We start from the raw sequence: 26,893 nt of genomic DNA, 5'->3' as shown, positions 1-26,893 counted from the left end.
AGATATGACGTCATTTGTTGTTCATTTGTGCATGCGGGTTGTTTCACAGTAGAGCTATATTCATACTGATGTCGGATGTGGGTCACTTTTCAAACATGAATGAGAACAATTAGGACTAAGGTAAACTACGTGGTGCTCAAACAGCCAGAGTCAAGGAGCTGCCTAAAAAGAATGTCAATGAAGTAAACCAAAAAAGGCTAGGCACGACACTTGCTCAGTAGAAAAAGAAACTATATTTATTACATTAAAAACATGACGTTTCGGCCATGATGGCCGTCATCAAATCCAGTTAGGACAAAAAAATCTGATCTGAGCAAAAAGTCAGAATTGAGCATTAAAGCCTGGAACATGAACGTTACCACGGTACCAAGACCAATATTTTGTGATACAAACCGATAGCTGATATTTGGGGCATTGATTCCATTTTAGAAGTGGTTGGGACATTTAAGGTGTGCAATTTTTACATTATTTGGTATGACTTGTGGCATCTCTAGTATTGAAGATAATTTTAGGAATCCAAGCAGGAGGCAGCGGTTAATTTCAGATTTGGAAAGTGGGGGAACTCTTGAACATGAACAGGGGAAGAGGGTCAGTGATGAGGTAATAGCGTAAACGATGAGTCAAGTCAAGTTTATTTCTAAAGCCCTTCATCACAAGCATGTTTCAAAGGACTTTACCTAAAATGAGCCTTCCTAGATCTAACTAATAATCAACAGTCAATCACAGAACAAAATCATGTAATACAAAATGAAACACAAGGAAGCAAAACAAAGCACAAGACATAAAATAACATATTTTTAGTCATTTTTAATGCAGAAAAGACACGTACAGTCTGTTACGGCACAAACACTCACTTGCCCCTTGATCATAAGGTGCTTGTCCCTACACATGTGAGCCTGAGGAAGGCCTGAAGCGTCTGTGTATGTATTTTCTGCATTCAAATCCAGTAAAAATAGAAACATTTTTGAAATGAAGTAAGCCTGAATGTTGTTTCATTTGAGTGCAGACCAAATTTTTTTTTTTTTCTGACATTGATGTTCCACTGGTTCCAAATTAGTTTTCCTACTATAAAAATTGGAAAAGTGCGGTGTTAAATGTTAGGTCTTTAAGAGTTCATTTAAGAATTAATAAGAAAATTGGAGGCTTTGACAGTTGGGAGCCTCCATCATATCAGAAGTGGCTGATATCCGATATTCAATAAAAGGCCAATATTTGCACAATATATCAGACCAATTTATCAGTCTAAACCTAATTATAGGCTGACAGAAATATTCCTGACAGCTCCCTTGCTTTTACCCTTTTCACTATGCTGAACATTACATTACATGACAGTATATGTATGTGTATATGCATCCAGCTGCTGGTAGTGCTGTGATCTGCCTGATGACTGTGGCGGGGTGGCGGACTGCGACCGCGAATGTTACCTGCAAGCTGGAGTGTGTGGACCGGGTCGTGACACACCGCGTCTCGGCCGAGGTCTGGGGTTTAGGTCCAGGCTTGTGTGGTCATGACTCCCGACTCCTGCACCACCACCATCGCCATGGCAACCCTTTGAAAGACCGCCTGCATCACTTCCAGTCATTAGCACATTTTAAAAGCAGAATATCTTCTCCCGGAGCGTACAGTCATTCTGACCGGCTTCCAATATCCATCACAAAGCACCGGCAACATGAACTGGGATTGTGTGAGATGTATAAGAGCTAGACATGAGAGTATTTGACACCTATATATATACACTGCACAACAGGCATTAGCCGGTGTGCAGTGTAGGCTGCACTTTGCTCCACACTGGAGTCAATGCCGCTGTGAATTCATTATAAATATCAGAACAGCGTAAAACATATTTTGCCAGCTAAAACAAAAGGTCACCGAGTGCATCGCCCCTTTCATCATTTAATCATAGGTGTCTGACTTTGTAATACTTGGAGGAAAATGAATGATTCAACACAGAACGGTGAAGCCTGGGAAGCTCCTGTAACACTTCGATAGCTGTTAAATTTGTAAACGTGCATACCTAATTATCTCATCGCCACTGTTTTAATCATGATTGTTTGTGGAGTTTATATTTTGGATATTTTATAGTGAAACTGGAGACTGGTAGAGAAGCTGTACTGTAAAATATTGCCATTTCCAAGTAAGAGCTGTAAGGAGACAGAAAGACAGATAGCTGACTTTCTGTCCAAAACCTCTTGGAATGCAGAAGCAGCAGCCATTATCTAAGAATGTCATTTTCAATTGTAAAAGTACATTGAATCATTTACTTTGTACTTTTACAGCACAGATAATATATACACAGGAAACAGTGTGTTCTGAGAGTAGACAAAACCCCAATGCATTTACTCAAAATCGATGGACAATAGTGAAATGTGAAAGGAAGCTAAGTAAACTCTGCAGAGTCATATTGCACAAACAGCGTCTCTGTTGTTTAACCTTGTTCCAGTGTTGAGGTTTTGCTCCTCCACAGTATAATCACTACATGAGATGGGAGAGTATATGTTTTTGCGCTCTGCTGCGTCACTATATGTATAAGGCAAATTCCACTCGAAGGCTAAATAAAGATCTATTCGATTCCATGCAGCTGAAGGGAAAGTCATAAATAATTTGTACTGAAGCTTTCTGATGTAAGCCGACCAGTCTGATCAGACAATTGTTTTTTTGTTTTTTTAGCATTTAAGAGAATTATTGGTCCCCAGTGTCAACAAAACATCAATCCACCCACCCAAAAATTCAATCTCTGCTTGAAAATATAAGTGTTTGAAATACAAATTACATGTTAAATGTACAAATACACGCATGTGTGTGGGTGTATGTGTGTGTGCCGTGCCTCTGTGTATGATAGAGTGTCTGCCTGTCTTCCTATCTGTTTGTTTGCCTGTGTGTGTGTGTGTGTGTGTGTGTGTGTGTGTGTGTGTGTGTGTGTGAGAGTGTGTGAGTGTGTTTGTACTGTGCAGTGTTCCTCTCACCGCATCTATCTAATTATGCGCAGAGAAAAGAGACTATGAGACAATTCAATCTTTTGTAGTAATTGATCCTTCCACCTGAGGGCAGTACTTTCTAATCTAATATCAGATAAATCTGTCTCACATCTTCAATTAAACCCCAACATTGGATTGTCTTCCAGGTCGGGCTGACATGTTCTAGTCAGTTTACCTCCTTCTGTCTGAAAACAGCTCAGTGCTGTGGCTTGTAGTTCCACCTTGGCCCTGCAGGATAAAACAATACGCACTGTACCTTTTGGGTGAATATGTGGAATTTAATTTTGAATATGTGAATTATTATGAGCTATTGTACCATTGAACACAACATGTTATGGTTTCTTCTTAAGTCTTTTCTACATGCAGACCCTATTCAGAGTAAAGCTTTACAACTCTCCAAACCGCATTCAAACCATAACTTTACTGAGCTGCAGTGCATTGAATAAAAATGTTAAAAAAGATAAAACAAACAAGAATGTGCAAAGGAATTGAAACTTTAAGCTGCGTGAGGCAAGATTTTGACGGAAAAACACAGCCATCTTATCAGCCTGAATCATAAAGTGGAGAGCATCCCATCCTCCGTAACTGAGACCCTGTAGATTCGCCAAAAAATTGCTAAAATTACATTCTGGTGTTGGTGTGGTCACTCCTGCTCCCCCAGGAAAAGAAATTGAAACTGAAGAGTGAAACACAAACAGCAGTGAAAGCTGAGAAAGATGGACTCACCAACATTAGATCTTTTTCCTCTCTCGTCTCTTTGGTTGTCTTTGGTATAAAACCATCACAGACCGGCCGGTTTGGTAAACATGACCATGCTGTGTGCAGTTTACTGACATCGCCTTACATCATTTCTGCGTATTGAAGTTCAATTTTTTCAAACAGTTACCTCTCGCTGCCATTTGGAGCCGCAAACGAAATTGCCTAGCGCCGCTTTAATGTAAAGTCAGCATTACACTCCCACATACAAAGAAGAGGAAACTGTTAATCAGGACGGACGCATGTTTTGAAGACAATATTCCCCTCCTAGTCGTGGCTCGGCTACTTCAAGGGAAGTTTGCCTCCACTCTTCATGACTTGTTCCCTTTTTCTTGTAGACCTGCAGGCAGTTTGTTTCTGTCTCCCACCAGGCTGTGATGCATACAGCAGAGCATTGCCTTTGCTTTTTTTTTTTTTTATTCTCTCCAGAAACAATTACATTCTCCTTTACACAATTCAATTATTTTCACTGTTGAGAAACACGTGCCCGAGGCCTCGCTTGTCTCCTCTTCTTCATCCAGAGACAATCTTTTAGCTGATGACATACACAGCCACCTCTCACCATTGAGGATAAGAAAATACTGTTCGTTTTTCATAAATGGAAAACAATAATTTGAATGGCTTATTTTGGAGTGACAATTTAATTTAGTCTGTGCTGTGGAATTTATCCCCAACAGTGATATACTGTAGAGCCAAACTATATCTTTTTTTTCTCCTCAGTAGTTTGGAAATGAAGAGAGAACACAGGCTAATAGGAACTAAGATTTATTTCTTTAAATTAATCTGTCATTGTCAATCTCTATGGACTCTATAAATACTGAAAATCATAGGGCAAGCAGGCAGAAAGTACACCTTGGAACAGTTTATCTGTATAATGCCAGTACTAAAACCTTCCACTGGAACTGAAATACGAATAAAACAAGGCTAAATGCAATACGGCTTTTAATGATGACATCAGTTACTGCCATAACAGAAAGATGTGTCACGGTTGTATCAGTTTTCATAGATATCAAAATTTATTGTCACCAAATAATGTTATGTTGAAGGTCTTGCGGAATCCAAAATGTTATATTGCAGTTTATGACATGACCTAAAACTTTACCTTGAACAGGTACGATTTCTTAATTAATATTGTGGTCATGTCTTCTGGGACTGCTGTGTAACTTGAGTGTGGCTTCTGTATGTTGACCTTTCCAACCTGTTTTGATCTTATGGCCACTATAATTCACATTTCATCACCAGCTCTACCTAGAATCTGCCGTACCTAATGCAAGTTTGATTTGAATGTCAAAACAATAACATTAGATAGATAGATAGATAGATAGATAGATAGATCGATCCCTGGTCTAAAGGAAACCAGGACCCAACACGTTCGGTGCCCCCCACCCCCTCTTCCCACTCCCAAGAATGGTCAGCCGCACCACAACCAACGTTCACAATGTAGCGGTTTTATTTTTTTTAGGCTTCGGCGCTGAGCCATGCCCAAAATAACAAACAAAACAATTCTAATTCAAAGAACCCTATACTTCCCTAACAAAAGAAATAAAGTTGAAACAAAAGACAAGGCTTTCACCTAACTCCTAACCAAACAAACTGAACTGAAAAATGATTACAAAAAGAAAGGGCTTCTCACTCCTACTTACTGCTAATTTAGTGTAGAATATTCACAGTGCATCGTAAAACAGATCTACAAGTTTTTTCAAAGTATCTAACACATCCTAGAGATTTCTACATCAAAACCCACAAGTCAGGCCTGCTCACAATACTACCAGCTAAAGAAACACACAGCTCAAAGATTCAGCAGGGCGGCCTCCATTGTTGGAAATGGGAGTAAGCGAGGGGGAGCGAAAGGTTGGCCTCAGCTGGTTTAAATCCTCAACGATAGCCAATCAGCCAGCAGCAATCCCGTCCCCTAAACCAATCCAGGAGAACACCAACACCTGAATCTCATCACACACACTGAACGCACACATTGAGGAGAGAAGAGAGCTGTTAACCCACACAAACACAAATGACCAGAGTCATAACAATATATATATATGTAATATAAGTGAGTTCAGGCTTTCTAGGTGCATGATTGGAATGAATGAAAGTACGTTGACTTTAAAAACTCCACCTGTTCACACCAAAGTAGCACAGTGTTGTTGGAGCTAAGAGAAACACTGAACGAATGCGTTGGGGTTCAACTCCTGTGTTGACGTAGCCACATAGTAAGAAAATCACCCAGCTACGTCCTGGTATGTGGATGAATTGTGCAGCAATTGTTTGACTTCTACCGTACTGCCTGGTGTATGAGCGCACACTGGATTTCCCTAATGCATGGCTCTCCACGGCCTAAACAGTGCATACCGTAATTCCCCTAAGCCGTGTGCATGGCAAAAAGCGTTACACGCGAATTAACGAGCCAACCAACCAATGAACCTGGCTGGCTCTTGTAGAAGTTCTCGCAAAAACACCTAATTACTATAATATAATTACAATAGCAAAGTTGTTAGCTGGAGATTACAAAATTCTAATATACAGTAGAACGCTCCAAAATGAAAACTTTCAATAATGAGGTCTACAATGCATGGTTGCCCTCTGTTCCTGATATTGCATACAATTAATCTAATGAATATTGTAAAATTATATTGAGGCTATACCAAACATCTTTCTGCTCAAACAAAAAAAACAATGTAACAATGTAAAAAGGCTTCAAACATAAACGTTTGCAATCATCAGTGGCTTTCTAGCAAAGCCATATTTGTGTCTGGGAACGCCATTGATCCGGCTTCTTCTCAGAACAGTAATAAAGCGAAGGCAATATAACTTTGTTTGATCATCCACTAACAGGATTAGAGTTTTACTAGAACAAACCTTTAATAAGTTTGATGATAACAGCAGCAGATCAAAACCAGATATTCTTCTTAGGAAGACATAATCGACTGTAATTCCCATATTGGGCTGCAATTGAGTGGTGTGGATTGTTATCAGGAAGCTTAATATTCTGTGACCGCTTTTTAAACTCGTATAGTGATGAAACACTCCATTTCAATCATATTAAATCCATGGCAGGCGTTTGTGCCTTTGTTGTGATCTTGGAGTATAGGAAAATGAAAATTCAAGTCAGACTGAAATTATATGAAAATTTCAGTCTGACTCCGTATGGTAAACAATACAGAACATGAGTATGTTGGTATTTAAGTGTTATGTGCTACATGTTAGTCGGCTAAGCAGTAAAAACATAAGAGATATACAGTCATTACACACCCAAATATCTTAGCTAGCTTATCATTTTGTTGAAAAAGGCTCTGAAAAGACAAAAAAGAAATATTGAATCAGTGAAGATGACAATATTTCAGTCTTAATTTTGCAGAAATGAGTTTTATTTATATAAACAGAGCTGCTCTGGAGGCAGAAATAATCTCATTGGTTGAGTTAAACCTTAGTGGGTGGAGCCAAAGAACTAGTTTTTCAGAGTTAAATAATTGGCAAACTTGAATGGCAAAGAAGGAACTCTTGTCAAAATATGAATAAAAAATATAAATGGCAATGACTCATTCCTTCATGACCGTGACGTTGGAAGGTCGGCAGCTAGCTAACTAGCTAACTAGATAGCTATAGGCTAGTTTGAACTTGAAGGTCAGCTAGGCTAACTAGCTAACCTAGATAACTTAGTATGGATAGATTGCATTTTTTCAGTTAGTAGCAGAGCGCTAAGCTTCATAATATTAGCTTCCTCCTCTCTTACCTTCAGTGTAATATTAGCCTCGCAAGTCAGCAAGCTAAGGAATGTTTGTCTAACTAAAACTCCAGTCTGCTTCAATTTTAGGCATTTAGTTGAGACTCCTGACTTACAATTACAATTTCCCATTTGGCAGACGCTTTTATCCAAAGCGACGTACACATGAGATTTTAATACAACACAAGCAAGGATCTAGTCAGGAGAGAACGAGCGTAACTGCCATAAAGCTAAGTTCTGGTCCAACAGGACATAGTTACTGTACAGTTACTGAGCAGATAAAGGTGCCTTGCTCTTTTAATGGACACTCTGATGCAGGGATCAAACCTGCGGTCTTTAGTTACGGCTCAGTCTCACTAACCATTTGGCCGATATTCCACATAAAGATATCGTTATTAAACTGAATAGCTGCCAAAATGTGATTGACATGTAGTCTGATATGTGCCTGTTTACTTGACATGGAACACACTTTTGCCAATAATGAATTTTATGTTTATTTTCAAAATGCTAAAGGCTGCGTGTCATTTGGAAAACACTCTGGAAATCCCCCTCATTTTGCCAATTACACCCACACAAATAGGCTGAGGTCAACAGACAGCTTTGACACAAATTAGCCTTATTTGCCTCTCTCAGGTAGCCTACAACACCGAAAGTTCAGCTGTTCTCTTTCCTTGTTGCAAAGAGCTGGAAAATACTGACTGAAGATGTCTGGCAGTGGGAAGAAAGCCGCGCCCAAGACCAAAATGTCAATGACGAAGTCTTCCAGAGCAGGAATGTTACATCTGCCCCTGCTGACACTCCTTCCACTTCCCGTTCTGTGTCCTAACCTGCTGCCAGTTGCTCTCTCCCTGTATGTCTGTATGTCTGTATGATTGTTTAGTGGAGTCAGGTGTGTTGGAGTCAGAGCGGAGCGCCACCAGCTGCATTCTATCCTGTAATCAAGACTTCTACAAAGACTCAGCTCTGCCACATCCACCTTGCCAGATCGTAGTTCCTGCTCAGTCAGTCTATGTCTAGCACATTTGCTTGATGCCCGTTTTCTCTGCCTGATCCTGTTCCTGCAGTTCCGTCTGCTCTGCTCCAGCCTCGTCTCCAGCATCAGCTCCGCTACTCTGCTTCAGCTCCTGTCTCCAGCCCTGCGCCTCGCCAGCCCAGCTCCTTAGCCTTGGACCTGCTCACCTCTGATTCTACTAGTCAGCAATAAACTACCTGTTTGCCTGATCCGTGTCTCCGGTTTGTCTGTGTCCGCGCTTGGGTTCACCAGTTTTAGTTGCCACGTAACAAGGAATCACTTTCCCAGTGGGCCGCATCCACACGCTACTGAGGAAGGGCAGCTATGCACAGCGAGTTGGCACCGGCGCTTCCGTTTACCGCGCCGCCGTCCTGGGTTACCTGTGCGCAGAGCTCCTGGAACTGGCTGGAACCGCTTGCCATGACAACAAGAGGCGCCGTATCACTCCCCGCCACATCCTGCTGGCGGTCAGGAACGACGAGGAGCCGAACAAGCTGCTGGCAGGGGTCACCATCTCAGAGGGCGGAGTGCTGCCCAACATCCAGGCCAGCCTCCTGCCCATGAGGACCCAAGATGTCAAAGGACGACAGCACCGCCAAAGACACTCAGTCCCAAGAGTTTTAATGTATTGTAAATAAATAAATATCAATAAATAAATAGCCTACAACACGGATTACTGTGGAGAGTCCAAATGATTCCTAATTCCTACTAGCTGTGTTGCCATTTTACATCTTTGTGCTCATAACAGTGTGTTTACAGTGTGTAGCTCATCTTTAGCTCATTCACTGGAATTAATGGGGTCCTCTAATAGACAAATAACAACTTCATCTAAACGTTGGACAAACTTCCTCCTTAGGCACATAAGGCACAACTCACACTCAACAACCATCTTGTCATATAATTTCAGGAAATGGGGAGTGCTTTCTAAAAAGTTTTGGACTCATGTCTTCAGATATTTTGCTCTTTAAACCCTATAGAAACGGATCTATGGATGTATTTGCAGAGATGAAACAATAAAACACAGTGTAACTGAAACGGATGGTTTTCCTCCGTCAAAGCTACTGTCAGATAGCTTCACCCTCCCGCGTGCCAAAAGCGTCCCATTCAATGAACGTTCTCAGGAATTGTGCAAATGAGAAATTAAAATGCTAATTGCAAGTATTTGTCGACAATAGGCTAATACCACACTTGATGGTTTGAGGAGTGTGAATAGAGCCTCAGATTTATAATCCTGATTCGTCCTGAGATGAAAACTCCTGGCCGGATGCCAAACTAGTCAAGAGGTTAAAATCCAGAGAGGATTTTATAAATTTGGCTTTGAGCAGAGGTCAAACAGAGAATCTGTTTGACTGAGAATCTGTTTGACTGACAGAATACATTTAACTTGTTTCTCTTATGCTTAATAGATGGGCTTTTCAACAACATCATACATTTGCAATTTAAGCATCGAGCTCTTATCCAGAGCAACTTACAGTGAGCAGCTGAGTTACTGTGCCTCCATATTGGAGATTTGATCATATCAGATCCAACATACGACTATAGTATCATAAATTGTGAAGGGGGAAGAAGTCAGCCATTGTGAAATGATGCTTTTTGATCAATCAGTTTAGCATCTGAACATACTGTGAAATATCAACATAAGGTCCACTCAGTGTCCTTCCTCATAAAATCCTAATTATGCTGAAAATTGTCATCCACTCTAATTGATACCACAATTAAGGCCTGGGCAAGAGAAGAGCGAAGAAAATGAGCTGAGGGGAATAATAATCTTAAAGGCAACGCCATTACTTCCATTGTCATATAATAATAATTTGAGGAAAGCTGCTCATGTTTTACTTTGAATGAGCAAAGTTCTATTACTGCAGATGGTTGTAAAAGATATTTGGAGGACATCCATGCAGTACGCAGTTGTAACATTTTGTTAAAAGCCCAGTCGATAAGCAATTTGGGCTAGCCTTCCTGTTTTTGACATCAACTAATGAAGCCAATGAGTGCAGAGACAAGACACAGAGCTCTCAATTGGAACAGTTACAGCACTGCTGTTATGTGTGATTAACAAGACGAACCAACTCAATTACAAACATCCTTTAGTGCTATTCTGAGCAGCATCCAGTCCTAAGAATTTAACTATATTTTAAATACAATAGCAGAAACTGTGGAGCTGTGGCAGGAAGCCATGAAATGATTAAAGCTTTTCTATACAGATTATTTTCAATTGAAGTTTCCCCATTATATTCTCCTTTTTTCCATCTATTTTTTAATGATCAAACAATGGTTCAAACCGCATTGAAATCTGTATAATCCATCATGACCAACCGTAGAGACAAATACTGTATGTTTAAGCTCTTTTGTCATTGAAATGGTGTTAAGTGTTAGAGAGCATTATGTGTTCTGAACGCTAAGTATTTTCTTTTCTTCCCAGTGGAAAGTATTTTTTAAGTACAATAATTTAAGGCTGGAATGGAGGAAAAAATACCTCAAGCTCTTTCCCTTGCAAGGGAAAAGTGTTAGAAAGTGCCCTTGTGTACTCACTCCACCATTAGAAACATGTTACTGATAACTCTAGACTAGCTATAGTTAATTCTTTAGCTAACAACAGCTATCTGCCGTTTATTTCAAAACAGAATTTGTGAAATTTGAAGTCTTAGATTATGGAGAATACCAACTACTGGAGTCCTGTGTGATGGATCATTTAAATATGGGCAGACGTCTAAAATATATGTTTGTGTCTGCTTCAGAGGGAAAGATGACCATGTGCTGAGAATATAAAATGTTCTGATCTTTACATTGCGTTTCTGACACAATAGGACAAAAGGGTGCAAAAATGTTTCTTAACTGTGAAATTATTGTCATAACTGTGAAAGGATGTAGATGAAATAATGTAGAAGAAAAATATCTCTGTTTATAATGAATGGCGGACAAAGGTGATATTTTCCCAAGAAGGAGTTTCTATCCATAAGGACTGTGTTTTGGATCTATAACTGCTACAGGCAACAAGTTATATAAGGTAATGGCTGTAAATATAATCAACAACTCTCTTTCACTTCTCTCTTTCAATTCAGTAAAACTTTGATCGTTGGACCAGAGTGTGTTTTTTGTTCTTTGTTGTTTCATATCAAGTAGGGATATGTTAATTCCTAGTGGAATTTCTGACATAATTTCCATTTTGCTTAAGCTTGTCACATGAAGATAATAATTTAGAAATGATATGATAGTATGATAATAATTTCTGGAATTAATGCTAAACAGACATCGAAAAAATACAACTGGTTACAATAAATTGATTGCTGAACAGAAATTGAGTGACTCTTAAGGGACAGTTGGGACGGCCTAGACGTTGTGTGCAAATCAAAAGGCACAGTGTGGCCCCCAGAATAATAATCAAGGGATAAAGCAAGAGAGACTACACAGGAAAAATATGAAGAAAAAAAAAAGAAAAGAAAAACCTCTGGGCCAGATGTTAAGTTAGCATATGAAAACCAAAGTAAATTTGTCAGAGGGATAATTCACCAGATGGAGGAGATACTGTCATCCTGGGAGTCCTACATGCAGTTCTAGTGGATAGGCGATATGCTGCGAATGATTATCATAACAAATATGCCTATCCACCCACAGAGACTGGAGAGATATTTTGCCCCCACTCATCCTCCGTTCACACACAGACAAACACTTGTGCGTAATGGTAATATGGGGTTAAGTGCTGTACTCTGTGTGTTCCATGGGTGTACCGATTTATTTGTTTCAGAGATAAATATGTCAGAAGTTCAGCGTAAATAATAGCACTTTTATTTGTCAGCATGAAATTGCAGCATTGGGATTTGTGATTAATATGTGTTATAGATTCTTGAATTAGCACATTGGTGGAAAAGAGGGCTTTATATACCATATTGTACATGTCATACACCATACTACATCACTATATACCATACTACATCATATACGCTACCAGTCAAAAGTTTGGACACATTTTTCTTTATTTTTACTATTTACCACATTTTAGAATAATAGTAAAGACATCAAAACTACACAAATGGAATTATGCAGTGACCAAAAAAAGTGTTAAACAAATCAAAACTATCTTCTATCTATCTATTCTATCTAAGAGAATGAAAAACATAGTGCATTCAGTCAGGTGTGTCCAAACTTTTGACTGGTAGTGTACATTTACATCATATACTGCATCATACAGATACACATACACATGACTACATCATATACCATATTGCATCAAACACACTCAATCTCACATTCATGCCTATGGGCAGTTTAGAGTTTCTCAAATTCACAGACAGCATATGTTTGGCCTGTTTGGGCTTTACACTATAGTAGTAGTAGTGAGTAGTTGTGAAACATAAAAACATAAAAAAGTCAAGCAAAAGTCTATAGCCTATACTTTTTCATTCTGCTCCACTGGTAGATTCTAGGACCAGTTGAATGTGTGGAACCACTTGGAAGTAGCTTTTATTAAATTTACTGAAACTGTGTGGTGCAATCAGTTCCTTGATCCACAAGAACCGGCGGGTCCTGTGTGATCTATGCAGCTGTACCTCAGAGGCTGGAAGTCTCATCTTTATTTCTGACAACTGGAAACAGCGGCAAGTGCAGACCAAACTGCACCCAGGCAGAGAAACAATGACTTTCAAAGATGAAACTGCAGCAGTATATCCCCCTTTGAATTACTATCATCACATTTATGGCGACTGCTAGCTGTCCCACTATAATGAATGACAAACCAAAATCAGGAAAATAAGGGGAGTACCTTATTAAATTACGATACTATTTACAATTACAATTTCCCATTTGGCAGACGCTTTTATCCAGTGACGTACATATGAGAGTCGTACAAGGTACGTCGAAAGCAGGCAGGTACATTTTACCAACACTTAGGGCCACTTAACCACTTTACACTTTAAGGTACACACACACACTCTCAACACACAAATTAAAGCCATTCATAATGATCACCTTCATGCTATAGTGAAGCATTTCTGTCCTTATGGGAGTGGTCTCTTCCAGGATTACAGTGCCCCCCCCCCCCCCCCCCCCCCCCGTCCCCTCCCCAGGGCGCAAGTGATTAAATGGTTGAATGAGCATGAAAAATATGTAAACTACATGCCACAGCCACCTTGGAGTGACTGGAACGCTATTCTTAAGGGACTTTCAAGAGGCACCTGCGACAGCATTTTCCATCTGTACACCAAACAGCCAATACACCAAATGTTGGGACTTTTCATGGGGAAACGGAGTCACATCCCTCCAGCAGACTTGCAGATAAAACAGTGGGATTTTGGTGACTCACAGTAGACACTATATATGGTTATTTCCTTTTATTTAATTTTTTATTACTTTCGGATATCAGCCAGTGATGTCGTCCGCTGCCAAAATGATGGAGGTTCCTCTCTGACCACAGCTACATAAAATGAATGAATTTTTATGTTCTCTGCATATATTATTCATTCATTTCATTGTTCAATAATGTTTTTTTAAAGGCCTAATGTATCTTAGAGTTCCCCTGCCATTGAATAGGTGGGGGGTGGGTCATCTTGCCATAAAGAGCTGCTAACTCCAAATTAGAGAATTAACATTGGTTTCAGTGGAGAGTTTTAGTGTCACTTGCTGTTTCAGAGGCTTTTCCACCCTGGCAAGAATAGAATTCTGGGGAAAACAGTCAATATTTGTACATTTTTGTCATGACAATGGAAATATTGAAAGATATTGAATGAAAAATACTTTCTATTGGCAGCTTTGATACGAAAATATTGATATTGTATCGGCTTTCAAAAGACCTAAAAAATCTATTGCCTTAGATACAGGGAAACCATGAGTGATGTCCCACTTGGGGGGAAAAAAAGTTGATTGATTGTTACAAATATCTAATCAATATATTGGTGACTCCTTTATGTGGGTGTTCTAGCACATCACAACATCATCAACCAAAGACAATATCTAAGGACAGACAAATATAGATTTTGTAAAGCCTAGAAAAATGAGTGATTACCTGGTAATGGAACTCATCAGAACCAAACAGAGCACACCTATCACAGCCAATTATCTAAATAAAAATGTGTTCTTCATCAAAGTGTGATGCATCCTTCCTCGTAGCATAAATAACTGACATATTCATTAAATTTTGAATGCCTTTCCACTCATGTTTGAATCCCTAATGAAACTTTAATCAAAAAGAATAATAATGGCATATAAAAGGGAATGTAGAAAGGTGTAACAGAGACATCTCAGCTACTTGTTCACCTCATTCGTCTGAGGCAATTTATGGTGAAGTTCAACACAGCAATTAAACTAATAGCACTTTTTCTGACTTGATTTCTCACATGGTTAGATTACCAGAATGTTGTTGTTGTAAATTGATATATTTGCGGAGTATAAATGCTTAGTTTGAAAAGTTTCTGTCTGGCTTTTGTACAGAGACAAAGACTGCACTGCTCAAGCTGCGTTCACACTGCAGGCCTTCATGCTCAATGCCGAACTGCTGCTCACATCTGATGTTTTTGGCTGATTGTTCATATGTATTCTAAAATGTAACCCATATCTGATACCGATATGAACCGACCGCGATGTCAAAAGATACGCATGTGCAGCTACGCTTCTCCCGCTTGTTTCGAACACATTTCTGTTACATTATGCGTCTTCGAGTTTTGACTGAATTGAGGCTTCTCCCTAGCCTGGTTCCAAACTCTTCAGGTTTTGTCGAGCGATTCAGAGAGCCTGGTGTTGCTCTAATCAACGGCTTGTTCCCGCTTTGAGAAACAATCGAGCCAATCAGCGCCTTTTGTGGGCGGGACAAAAGTTTTCATTGCTGTTTTGGCAGAATCATATTTGTTGAAATCACCCCTTAACCAATATATTGTCTTTGCAAAGATGATATTTTTGTCAAAAACGACCAACATTCTTGGTAAAGTTGGTAAATACGCTGGTGGCCGGATACATCAGTCACTAGTGATTGGTGCGGGAAAAATGAACCCCCCCACATAGAAAACAGCTAACATGGAGGCAATCTCAGACTGAATAGTGGAGCGGGAACCAAATCTGTCAGGCTAGCTTCTCCCCAAATACCAATCAATTTGATTATTTTGCTTTCTTTCCATTGTTGTGTCTTCTTGTCCTCCAAGCTACCGCCGACGCAACCAAGCAGCTGTCAGCACCAAAATTATGACAATTGTCTCAGGCGAATGACATAACACTTATTTACTGCCATGGTAATGCAGACAAATTCAGATTTCATCATTCAAATACAAGTCACATGTAGATCTCATGCCTCAGGATCTGATTTTTTTACCAAATATCCACGTGGTCCACATCGGAAATTGAAAAAACTGCGACTCCATGCGGCTTTTTGCTGTTCACACTGATTAGAAAACATGAGAAGTGTCACATTTAAGTAAAAAAAAAAATCAGAGTTCGGACACTTTCAGCTGCAGTGTGAACGCTGCCTTAGAGTTCCTGATAACCTCCTTTCAGCTGCTGACTGAGCGTACTGTTCCATCTTGATAGTCATGAATCTTAATGCTGCTTTAGACACAACCGAACATGACATCTTAGACAGTTTAAAGAAGATTGCAAGGAAATACCGATTCTGTTTACCTGCTGTCTCCCCGAGGCCTGGGCTGCTCTGCCTTCAAAGTGCAGTGTGTGTCTCCGGGATCCATTTTAGGCCCAATTTTGTTCCAAATGTATTTCCACGTAATTTGCAAAGAATAATATTGGTTTCAACTGCTATACTGATGACAGACAGCTTTACATAGCCCTAAAAGCTGGAGTTTATCCTCCATCATTGGCTACATCACAGGCATCGGATATCAGATGTCTCAAAACTTGTTTTCCAGTTGAATGAAAGGAAATCATGGATGTTATTTTTTTTTTTTTGCTTGTTCCATATTCACCAAAATGTATCAGAGCCTGTGCAAAAACTGTGGGAGATTTTTGATGAACATGTTAAAAATCATTCAGTCGGCCTTTTCTATTTAATACCTAGGATATGTTTTGTCATCTCCTGTCAACCTCATTCTTTTAACTTGCCTATAGCACTGGAGAGGTAAAAGGATATTGGGGGTGTAAGAGAACAGCAATAAGCCATCAACTGAGGGAGATAAATACAGTTATAACTTATTTCCGAGTTAATTTTGAGAGTCTAATAACGCTGGTTTGCATAGAAAGTGGGTCTATAGGAAAAAATCATGGAGGGACATTTTAAAAGTGTTTTTTCAATTCTAAAACCCAGGAATCCACATAAAAAGGCAGTGGAAACACCGGTTCCCAATGGGTCAGAGCAAAATAAAAATAGAAAATAAAATAAAATAGAAAAGGTGGGAAAGCGTTTAATGCACAAAACAACACATTTATTTGCTATAAATAGTGCCAACAAATGCAAGCACTTCAAAGCAATAAATGAACACACATATAGGCTTGGTTAAGCTACTTGTTTTGCACATTATACGCTTTCCCACCTTTTCTATTTTAAATTCTAAAACCCAAACAGCAGCCAGTTGACGACAGTTCGGCCTTTCTAACATTAAACTACTGCAACGTCCCGATCCCATCTGCAACAAGTTCAAAGCTCACAGCTGCGAGGCTTTTAACCCAAACCAAGACATTTCAGCGCCTCACCCCTCTTCTGGCCTCTCTACCGCGCCTCCCTGTTGAGTTTAGATTTTACTTTTAAGTCTTTCCCTCTTTAAAGCGCTTCATGATTCTTCACCGTTTTTGTTTTTTTTCTTCATCTCCCTTTATGAGCCTCGGGTCCTCAAACAAAGCGGTCTGGACTGTGCTGGGCTCTAAACGGAGAACAATAAGAAGGTTTTTAACCATGATCTGCCTGAGGATCCGACTCTTCACTTTGTCAAAATGATCTTCAGCTGCTAATGTGCTAATGTGTGTGTAATTTTATGCTAAAAGAGATACTAATATGTATTCTCCTCACACTGGAGAGCACTTTCACTATTTGCTTGATAAATAAGGCTTGCTATTATTGGCTTATTGGTTTTAGTATTAGTATTACAGTATTAGTATTGTGCAAATATATTCTAATATGCGGTGCTTGGAGGCAAGGATGGGATTGTGTGGCATATTGGACAAAATTGTGTTGTTGTATAAATCACATCATATCTCTTAATGAGATCTATCTTGTAAATAAAGATTATTCTTTTCATTTATTTATTGTTTTCATTTTAACCTTCATCTAGAGAAAGTCGTGACATTTTGAATTTCAGTCGGTTCATTTTCTTCATCAGACACTTATTATATTGAGGGAAATGCATCGTTTAGTTTTTTAAAGTCACAATTAAACAGCATTTTGAAAGCGCCTTGCTTCCTTAACTTGATGTACATAATGGATGGAGGGATTATTCAAAAGTGTAAACCAATGGGAGATCAGTTAGGGAGAGAAACACAGTTTTATTTGATGGGAGGGGCGGAGGGGCGGTTTTATTGGTTGGAAGTTTTCTGTACGCCTCTGGTGCATCATGAGGTCATTAAAGATATTCTTTTTTCCAGGAAGTAAATGTAGTGCAATTTTGTTTTATAAATACAAGAAAATAAAAAAAGATTTTGGCATTTATTGTTAAATTAGTGCCTATTATGGCACAGAAACATTGTGGAAAAAGTCATTTTTGATTTTTTTGTGACTTTAAATGTCTAGTCCACAGAGAAAACATCCTGACTTACAGTACAAATATTGTCCAGTCCAAATCATCTTCACCAAATTACTGAACATGAACTGCTCAAGGATTTCAACGACAAGTGTTCCCATTTCTTCTGGGAGCAACTTAATAAGTCTGGTTGCCAAAACTGATCTATGGGTCCTTGAACTCTTTTTTTATGACAAAACAAACACAATATGCGGGAGCGTTTTCTGGGCCTTTTTGGACAAAATGGGTTCACGTTACAGTCTGCTCAAATGTCAGCAGATTAGAAACCCGAGTAAATAAAACCCTCCCAGGCATGCCCTTTTCGCTGAGGGCATGTTGAACCTAAGTAAAGCATAAGCGACCACACCAAACTCCTTCCCCGCAGTTAAACCCCCCCCCCCCCCCCCCCCTCGGGAGGCGCTTTGACCCGATGCGGGTGCTGCGTTAGTTGGAAGTGCCGGATTGCTACCGGAAGTCCCAGGTGGGAGTGTTGTGCAAGACTGTAATGCTTCGAATCTACTTGTGTCACTGGGGATTTGTCGGGCTTAGTCTGTTGAACACTGAACATTACACAGACTCCCTCATTGTTCTTTCTGACACAGCTTGAAGAAGGTTCTGTGTTTTCTGACAATAAAGTAAATATTTAAATATTTAAGCATTCAAAGCTGCCCTCCTCCCACATCGTCCCTCCTTTTGAATTTGACGCATGCGGAGGATTTGGGGGTCTGGAAAGGGCATCACTTAAAAGGTTTGCCGCTGTGATGCAGACACTTCTTTTGGATGCAAAACATAAAGGAAATGCCAATATGAAGCACAGTCTCTGCTGGTGTGGCGTGTGGTTTCTGGCACGCAATCAATCCGGTGCCTCATGCGGGAAAATAATTGTTCGTTTTCAGTATGTAGCATCGGCTTGATGGTTGTTGTCTCCCCATGGGCTTACTTGGGTGTTGCTCAATGGATAGAGCAGTGCTACTGTTAGGGTTAGGGGTCAGAGGTCAAATTCCCACTGGGATCACCCGCGCTAATGATGAATGCAATAAATGTTTGGTAAGAAGCTGTGGATAAAAGCATCCGCCAAATGGCATATGTTCTGTTATGAAAAAAAAAAAAAATGATATTTGGGGAAAATGAGAGTGCTATGATAAAATGGGATGTGTTCTTATCTGGTCAACCTTTGAAATTTGTACTCAAGGTCTTCATGTTCAGTATAAACCAAAATACAGCAAAATGGCTACAAGGTATAATGAGATATATCTGCTAAACAAAAACAGTGTGCAGGCTTTAATGGAAGGAGAAAGTTTACATTTTAAAACTGTGAGATTAATAAGAGTTGAATGCATGTGGATGGTTGTTTGTTTTTTTAGTTTGAACAGAGCCTTGAAAGGCGCTGGTGCACAGACATTCAGTGCTACAAAAAAAAAATGTCTCCATCGTGCTAAACTGTCCGGTCATCTGGCTCTCATTTGGTTCCCATTTGTTAAATGTTTTCACTGACTGGGCCTAACAGCTTGGATATACAGTATTTCAAACTTTGTCTGATCGTCTGACAGCATGTGAGGTATTGAAATTGCAGATCGTTTGGCCCTCGTTCATCTAATCACATAAGTAAATGTTTGTTTGGCCACGATTTGAAATGAAATGGATGTTGTTGTGGAAGCCACTGATGCCTGCTACTTCTCCAGCGCCAGAAAAGCTTATGGATACGCTTACACTCAAAATGAGTGTTTCTGGTCTGTGCATGGTTCACAGAATGCCACGGCAGTAACAAGGGCTATAAGATACTGAGGAAAAATGCACTGTATTTCAAATATAAAGTACTACACATAGATAATAATAAGAATAAACTTTATTTATAGAGAAGCTTCCTTAACAAGGTTACAAGGCTGCTTTACAATAAAAGGAGAAGAAAAGATGTAGTAAAACATTGAATACAGTTAATAGATAAAGGAATAAAACAAAAGGGAAGAGCAAGCAGTACAAGTGAAATCAACATATATATATATACCAGAAACAGAAAAAACCCACGGAACATGAAGATGTTAAAAGACATTTTTGTTTAAAATATGTTATAAAAGGATTAAAAGAAGATAGAAAACAAATGCTGTAAGATTTCTTCAATAAACGCAACAGAGGGAGAAAGGCTGGACGGGGGTTTTGAGCGTGATTGCCATGATCCAATGCTAGGAAATTCCATTCTCCGAGACACAGGGGGACTGAAATTGGTTCGGGAGTATTAACCAAAACAAACCTGAATACCTCATGTTCTTTGGCTCTCATTCTAATTGGCGCAGATCAATTGCACCTTTATTACAGGAATAAGATGGATAACCTCGTCCTCCTTCTCTGTCATTTTAATGGGACGCTCGCAGTCGCCGCTCCTTGCCTCTTGCTTTTAATCCCTGCGGAGGCTATACACTTTTAATCCCCCCTGCCGGACCAATAACACAATCTCAGCCCATCATCCATCCAACCGTGGAACCTCCCAAACACTGTAAAACTCGGGGGTTTCCTGAGGGGCCCCTCGGAGAGCCTCGGGGTGCCTGGAAGATCAAACGGACGCCTGTAAGAAGCTTGGGCTTCTTCAAACATGGAGCTCTTGGAATCGCCTTCTTCATGCTTTCAGGAATGGTACAATTCTGATAAAAATCCAATTCGGCTGCTCAACAGCATTTGCATTTATACTAAAACTAAAAATCTGGTGAAGCTGCTTTTGGTAATTACGCTCCCAATTACTGGAATAAACTTCCAGATGCACTGAGATGTGACTCCCACTGTCACCTCTTTTAAAAACATTCCTTTTCTCTGTGGCCTTCTGCTAAATCAGCTGCATGTAGATGTAACAGGTGTTATTATCGTCATTATTATTTATTTCTTTTACATCTTTTATTTGTTTCTTTCTTTCTGTCATTTTATGTATTTTTGTTTTGTGTCTGTATCTGTTTTTTGTGAAGCACAATGAATTTGCGTATTTGTGTATTAAATGTGCTTTAATATGAATAAAGTTTGCATTGCCTTTGCCTGATGAAAATGAATGGTTTGTTCATTTTCATCCAAACCAGGAATCTTTGTGCGTATGTTTTTGTGCATGTTCCTGAAGATAGGGTGAACATTATGAGGGTGTTTGTGATGATTATGTGGCTAAACTTTATTGTTAGGCTTAGATATGCTTCTCCAGAGGGATAACTGTGCAGACTGTTGCACGTAGAGCAAAAACATCTGTGAAAGTTGATTTAATTGCTAAATTACAGTGTTCTTTCATTACCAATTATTGCCATGTGTGGTAACAACTGGTAACACTGAGTTTAAAGTAATAGTTCATGACATTTTCTTATGAATAAATGGGTTTTGCCACTATCGCCGATTGATGTAACGATAGTGATTCATCCAATTCATGAAAGCTTTTACATGTATTTTTCTAAACACCCGGTGTCTGGTAGGTCTTTCCCGGGAAAAAGGTTCTGGCACATAGGAAGTGATGTGTTTTATGTTTCCGGCAGCAACAACAGCGGTTTGTTTGGAATAAGCAGAAGAAGAAGAACTGTGTAGTTAGCATGAGCAGCGATAGCCACCATGGCTGAACAGACAGAGAAACAGAAACTCAAACTGCATCAACAGAAGATCCAAGACGACACAGTCGGCAAAATGAAAAAAAAATAAAAAGAGTGTAATCTTATGGATTATCGCTTCAACACTGAAATAGATGAAAGGAATTGTAAATGTAATCACATCCAACATTCATTCAGCTGCGTTATTATTGTTGCCATCTGCAGGCTCATCCGGTTTCAAACCGAAACACCCCCGAAAGTTTCCCCGAAGAAGCTTTTCTTCTTAGAGTTTTCCAGCGAGCCTGATGTTCCTGAGCTGAGAATACTTTCAGAGTGCAGCGCTGATACTGTTTGTTCTACTCTGCATGGACTCCACACCATCCTGTACTCCTGCTGGATCCCTGTGCATTCAGCTGACTGATCAGAGGAGACAGACTGCCAGTGCATACACCCCTGTACATTCAGAGAATAAACACAGCAGAGGTTGAGCAATGTAAAGCCTTTTATCTGATGCGCTGCGTGAGGTTTGATTAGAAGGCTTTCATTCCAAACTGCTACCTGAAATTCGTTAGTGTTTCACAAACACAGATGATTCTGTCCTCAGCAGCACAACTGTTGTTAGCAAAGATCTTCAGACGACTCATAACTTTGCAACCCATCATTTTTATAAATTTTCTGTTTTTTAACAACAACAAGTGAAGAACAGGCCAGGCATCATCTTGTCTATCAAACAATTTAATAAAACAAATATGAGATTAATTACACCTCATGCGATGTTACATTTAAATTAAATTTTAAAGGTCCATGCACAAAAGACGGGGGAAAATACAATGGGATGTAATAAGAAAGTAAAAAAAAAAAAAAAAAAAAAAAAAATATATATATATATATATATATATATATATGTGTGTATATATATATATATATATATATATATATAGTTGGTTTTTTTCTCGGATATGTGTATATGCAATATACAGTATATTTGTGTATATGTGTGTATGTAGATACTTGTTTGTTTGTATATGTGTATGTATATGTATGAGAATATATCCATACCCACCCCATCCCTTATTTTCCTCCTTTTAATATTTGTTATGTATATATTTATTTATTTTATTTATTTATTTACTTATCTTTTTTCACGACAATAAAGAGAATATAAAAAAAAAACATCAAGTTTGTAAAAAAAAAGGTGGAAAGGTAAAAAAAAAAAAAAAGGGAGGAATAACAATTACAGTAATAACAGTAACCCATAATTTCATAATTTACTAGTATGCCTTTTTTTTGTCCAAATGGTGACAATCTAATTTTGGAGTGAAACTCTTCATCTCCTCCTGTGAACTGCTCTCAGTTCACTCCCATCATCTGTTTGTTGACCACACAGAGAAAATCCTCAGTCACACTGCAGAGTAATTGGGATCAGGCCTCTAATCTAATAAGTATCTACCCACTCCATCAACGTTACTAACTCTGCATTCGTGTCAAACCGTGGAGTACAAACAGACAGAGGATCAATATATTACCATGGTTCAATAAGTGCGTGACCCCAGGCCGCGGTGTCAAACCTGTACCTTGGGTTCTTTTATTTACCGGTACCTATACCTCCTCTCACACACTGTGCCACTCGCCTCGCTCCTCATGCAGTGTGGACACCGCAGTGAGGATAATCTCAATGGAAACGCACCTTTTACTAGAAATTAAATCATCAAGGTTCATTATGTACAAGTACTTTTGAAGGCACTATACGCTTTTGTCTCTGCACAGTCTTACCATTGATTATCTCAAATACTTAATGATTTGATTTAATTCTGTAGTTTTGTAGCGTTGTTGAGTCTGTCAACAATTTCAGATTTTGTAAATTGTTTACTAATTTTGGTCACACTTTAGTTATTTAGTCCATTTTTAGTTCTCATTTAGTTCAGTCAGTAAATCTCAGGTTTTCTAGTCTAGTTTTCATTATCAGACAAACTGTCATTGTCTTTCTCTTTTTTAATGTGTATGTAGAGACTGTGCAGTTGTGTCACAAATCTCCTAGCATCCATATCTGGTGTCATGGAGGTGTATTGGAGATTTGGCTGCATGCAAATACAGCTGTTTTTTGCATACGCTAGGTAACTAATTAGCAGGCTAACAAACAACCAATGTTAACATACGACTACTAGCCAGTGCTAATGCTAGCTTCTGCTAGGTAGGTTAGCTAGTGTGAAAATCAGCTGTGTTTACAACAAGACTGATGGTTAGCTGACCAGATACTATAGTTAGCTAGCTAACGAGCTGCCATGATGTAAATGTGAAATTGATCAGATGTATCGGTGGTGAAATGATCAGTTCACAGTCAAAAACAGCACAGAAATTCATCATGTCTTTTCAGTTCTGTTGAAACAGTCAAGTCGTACATTTAGAAACGCAAACAGCTGTTCACGGCCATTGCTGCCCAAGAGCTGAGGACCTCCAATATGGCTGCCAGAGGCCGAGAGCTGAGGACCTCCAATATGGCTGCCAGAGGGTGGGTTACATCTCAAGGAAATATTCTGTTGCAGTCCCCCTAAAAGCTTCCAAACAGTTTTCAGAAAATCCATGTGACGACTTGCATGAGAGGAAAGTATGCTGAATGGTATGTTAGATGTATTAATTTCTCTTTTCTCTTAAGAAATCACAGTTTTTTGAGTTCCAGAACCATTTGGATGTGTTTTGTAAAGAACATTCATTGTGTGTGTGTGTGTGTGTGTGTGTGTGTGATTGGGCATGAGAGGGCATGTGTTTTATGTAAGGCACATTGAGTTTCCTTGTGTGTGGAATGTGCAGTATAAATAAAGTTTGACTGGACATGATCTTTAAAATCGGTAATTGTGATTTCATGACCACTTGACGTTCTGCCTTCTAATTCATGGTGTGTGCAAGCCTCTTCCATTCATCAAGTCCAATTTTACAGCTTCTGCAGCAGGTTATATACAGCAAGATGAGATGATACTTTCTGAGAACTGCATTATTATTAATGAATAGAATAACTTAAAATAATATGGGCTGTCACCTCTAATTGCACCAGAAAAAAAAAGAAAAACCATAATCTTCATTTTCTCATGTACCTCTCATTATCTCTAGACACATTTCTGAACTCAATTAAACCAAATAAAACCAGTGTGCAGCGCTGCTATCATTAACTTTAAAGCATTTTATTTCAAAACCTGAAATAGTCTATAATTTAAATGCAGATGGGCATTCACAGATACCAGCAAGGTTAATGCCAGCTCATTAAACATGTTTTAAAGCCTGTTTATCATGTTTATAACTCCAAAATGTTTTCAGCCCTCATGTTATGTGTGAGTGCCATATTCTGAGAACCTACTTTATCAGCTACATCGATTTCAGTGACAGGCTGATAATGCCTTTTAGTGTTGTTCTTGCCAGATGCAGCAATAAAGAGAGAGAGAGAGAGAGAGGCTAAAGTAAATTGATCAATCTAACGCAAGTACGGACAGACCTCTAATAACTTTATATTAAACTAATGCTGAGGAAACAGGAAACACATCAATGATTTCCTATCCCCATGGTTTGGGTGTTTTCAACAACAGAGATTGTGTTTTAGGGTTTTCTGTGTAGAAATGCAGTTATTGGATGCATTTTCTTTTCCTCATTTCAACTTATGCCCACATGCTCACTGCTGAATGCCAATGAGGGAGCAGCTGAATTGTGTGGTGTGTGAGGTGTGTGTGTGTGTGTGTGTGCATGCGTGTGTGTTTGTGTGTGCAAGTGTTTGCATGCATGTCTATGTGTACGTGTGTATGTCTGTGTGTACATACATGCATACTGTTTCATTTTTGTTAACGCAATCTTTTTAAAAAGTAGAAAAAATCTGCAGACTACAGGCTGCTACTTGAAAAAAACAGAGATGTGATCAAGTCAACTTTGCTCGAGTCCCAAGTCAGTCTCAAGTCTTGAGGCACAAGTCTCAAGTCAAGTCCCAAGTCTCAGTTTCAACTTAAATAAATTCAGTCATTCCATACAAATTCAAAAATATCTCATAAGTTTCAATCTAAGTCATTTACACAAACACAAGATCTTTTGTCAACACAAGTCTTGTCTTCATGCATCAAGTCAAGCAATTCAAATTGTGACTGGAGTCTGACTTGAGTCCAAGTCATGTGACTCGAGTCCCCACCTCTAAAAAAAACACAATCTAGGTATTGGTATAATTTAGATTTTTCTTTCATCTTTCTTTTTTTTTTTTAAAAAAAAGTAGAAAAACATGAAAATCCTGCGGCATCTTGTGCAGACAACATGCAATTGAAAAAATTTGATCTAAGTCTGCTTGATATCAATGAGATCGGCTTACTGTTTCAAAAACAGAACAATAATCTTGCATTGTATTTTAAAACAATGACTGACACACTTGGCAGCACAAGCCAAAGCATGTTTTTGAGCTGGGTAACACAAAAGTAGGCCTAGTCCAAAGTTACTTTTTAAGGAAAGTAAAGTAACTATTTAAAACTACAATAACTTTCCCCAACACTGGTGATAGATGGTTTAACATATAAATTTGATATGTAAAGTTGCACTTCCAGTTGCCAAGGTTGATATAACATTATCTGTTGCACGGGGAACAGTACTTTATGTTAGATGAAGCAAATCTTGCCGGTGTGTTTGTTTCTCACCGAGTTTAGCGGGACCACTAGGGCGCAGGGAGGGTGTAATTTGCGAGAGACGACAAGGAGTGGCTGTCCATGGGGAGCTACATTTGGACGACCTGCAGAATTTTAGAAAGAAGCAGCCCACTCTCATTACCCCACACACACTCGCACGCACACCTGCACCTGCACAAACACAGATATGCATGCATCCTCCTATATGAAGCCATTATTAGCTTTGCATGTAAGTGACGCATCAGATACGGGACTTTGTCTTCTGATAATGCTGTTTCAGGAACAACAGAATCTGATGTAGGTCGGGGGAAATGAAGTGCTGAGGAAGCCAGATGCACTGCAGACCTGACACACATCAACATTCCTATTTGATGAAAACAGACATTTGTATTCACCCTGCATTTGGCTGTAGAATAAAATACATAGCTACCCAGGAAAATATATATTATATGACAGGCATGCCACATTACCGAGTAAATGCTGACTGATTATATTTAACATGCAGCACTAGCAAATCATAAATTGCTAACCTGATGTCAGATTGCTCCCAGTGGAATTCAAGCCGCAATCACCTGACAAATGTAAAACATTGGGAGACCA

The 26,893-nt window shown here is 39.2% G+C and overlaps 1 protein-coding gene across 1 annotated transcript in view; it reads left to right on the top strand.

Moving 5' to 3' along the window:
* The first annotated feature begins 8,156 nt into the window (after positions 1-8,156).
* LOC139917204 (histone H2A-like) overlaps positions 8,157-26,893 on the top strand; it is a 159,506-nt gene continuing 140,769 nt past the window's right edge. Inside the window, exons 1-2 of the mRNA XM_078291529.1 lie at positions 8,157-8,229; positions 8,744-9,072. Of these exons, the coding sequence (XP_078147655.1) occupies positions 8,157-8,229; positions 8,744-9,072 (402 nt within the window). The remainder of the gene's footprint in view (positions 8,230-8,743; positions 9,073-26,893) is intronic.

The sequence above is a fragment of the Centroberyx gerrardi genome, chromosome 22, assembly GCF_048128805.1.
Source record: "Centroberyx gerrardi isolate f3 chromosome 22, fCenGer3.hap1.cur.20231027, whole genome shotgun sequence".
Lineage (NCBI taxonomy): Eukaryota > Metazoa > Chordata > Actinopteri > Beryciformes > Berycidae > Centroberyx > Centroberyx gerrardi.
Note: the sequence above shows the minus strand (reverse complement) of the source record. Positions and strands in the feature narration are given on the sequence as shown.